This window comes from Micropterus dolomieu, unplaced genomic scaffold (assembly GCF_021292245.1).
Source record: "Micropterus dolomieu isolate WLL.071019.BEF.003 ecotype Adirondacks unplaced genomic scaffold, ASM2129224v1 contig_3575, whole genome shotgun sequence".
NCBI lineage: Eukaryota > Metazoa > Chordata > Actinopteri > Centrarchiformes > Centrarchidae > Micropterus > Micropterus dolomieu.
Genome location: NW_025732565.1, coordinates 1 through 1,529, shown reverse-complemented (window position 1 = coordinate 1,529; position 1,529 = coordinate 1). Strand labels below are relative to the sequence as shown.

The window sequence follows — 1,529 nt, the reverse complement described above, 5'->3', positions numbered from 1 at the left end:
TGCTTATGTTTAGATATTGACAATAAATCAAACCAGCTAGTTTGTTGTGCTACTGCGTAAAGCGTCAGCTCCGTGGCCGCTAAATGTCTCTTCTCTTCTTTATAGAACCCACAGTAGGAGGAACGTTGGTGCTGTAAAAACCTTGGTTGACAGCGACACATACAACTACATACTGATTTAGCTGCAGCTTTTGAAGAACATTGAAGAAACAAAAGCCTTTACACATAAGAAAATGTAGCCAAAAATACACTACAGTAAGGTGCTTTTCATAAAAACATCAAATGACAGATGTTTCTATGCAATCACATTGACAGAGAAGTTGTTCATAACAAAAGCAAAACATGAGCGGCTGGCTTCATAAAGGCTGTTTAGGTTTACGTTACATAAACAGAATTTTAATTAACATCTCGGTTGTGTTTGTTTGGCAGACAACCGGAGCGGAGCTGCTAATGAAATGTGTGAACATCCCAGAGACCAATGACAGTGTGGTGAGTCCAGCCATTGTCTCTTTCTCATACTGTGTCCACCACCCTGTTTATATATTTTTGGGCTTCTTTTATCTTATAAAAGTCACAAAATCACAGAAGGTGGGTGGTGAGAATTGGAATCCATCACTCAGTGTGGAAGAAGTTTTCCCTGACATTAATACTGTTAGTTTCTCATCTGTATTCAGAGGCAATAGGGCAGCATTGTAGGAAGAACATTAATGCCCTTACGAAAAAAAAATAAGTGGTTTAAAACCATGTAATTTGACTAAATCTCCATGTAACACCTTTTCCCTTCCCTTCCATTCTCTTCTCGCCTTTCCCCTGCAGGAGCTATACATCATAGACTCTGCAGGGAAGCAAACATTAGTGGAAGCCTGTGAAAAGATGGTGAGATTGCTTCTCTTTTTTTTGTTTGTTTTTTTGCACTGAGCTAGTGAAATCCACCATCCAGGGCTCTGTATCCTCGTCACATGAAGTACAAACACAGAGGAGCTAGTGGAATATTATTTATTTTGTCACAGAAGTAGAAAGTATTAAGCTGATCTGATGCTGTCTCATTGTCTGCCCCCCTGTCCGCATTCCCTAAACAACCCTCCCCACCTCATCACCACCCATCACCTTCCCTTCCTTAGTGGGGTGAGCTGTCGTTGCTGTGCCTGGTTTTTGACCTGACCAGTGAGCAGTCTTTTGCCAATTGCAGCCACTGGATTGAGAGAGTTCATGCTCACTGCCAGGGTTTCCACATTCCAGGTACCAGCCTCTAAAAAACAAAGAATTTGTCTTAACATTGGCAGACTGACAGACATAGTTCAGTTGTGGAGTTGTTCTGAATTCTTTTGTAATTTTCATTCTGGGACTTATGTAAAGGATTATTGTCGGGTCGGAAATAAGGACCGGCCGGGCCAGTAAAAGACCTGGTCCCTACCCTAACCAACGTAATAAACTCAATAAAATTACTCTATTAGATTTCTTCTTTAGTCAAAAGACGGCGTAGTCAAAAACTTCACTGGAGACGGTCAAGAGTCGGTGCAAAAGAGTTTA

The 1,529-nt window shown here is 41.2% G+C and overlaps 1 protein-coding gene across 1 annotated transcript; it reads left to right on the top strand.

The window, feature by feature from the left end:
• The first annotated feature begins 105 nt into the window (after window positions 1-105).
• LOC123964605 (intraflagellar transport protein 27 homolog) lies at window positions 106-1,267 on the top strand. Its single transcript, XM_046041481.1, has 3 exons — window positions 106-488; window positions 816-875; window positions 1,121-1,267. The coding sequence occupies exons 1-3, from the start codon at window positions 342-344 to the stop codon at window positions 1,250-1,252; spliced, it is 339 nt and encodes a 112-aa protein (XP_045897437.1). The 5' UTR covers window positions 106-341; the 3' UTR covers window positions 1,253-1,267.
• The last annotated feature ends 262 nt before the right edge of the window (window positions 1,268-1,529 follow it).

What these genes read in the sequence shown, in the direction of transcription:
- LOC123964605 (XM_046041481.1), top strand. Translation starts at nt 342, where the DNA reads ATGAGCGGCTGGCTTCATAAAGGCTGTTTAGGTTTACGTTACATAAAC. An exon ending in CAGAGACCAATGACAGTGTG is followed by an intron (nt 489 to 815) that starts GTGAGTCCAGCC and finishes TTTCCCCTGCAG; the next exon opens with GAGCTATACATCATAGACTC. An exon ending in TGGAAGCCTGTGAAAAGATG is followed by an intron (nt 876 to 1,120) that starts GTGAGATTGCTT and finishes TCCCTTCCTTAG; the next exon opens with TGGGGTGAGCTGTCGTTGCT.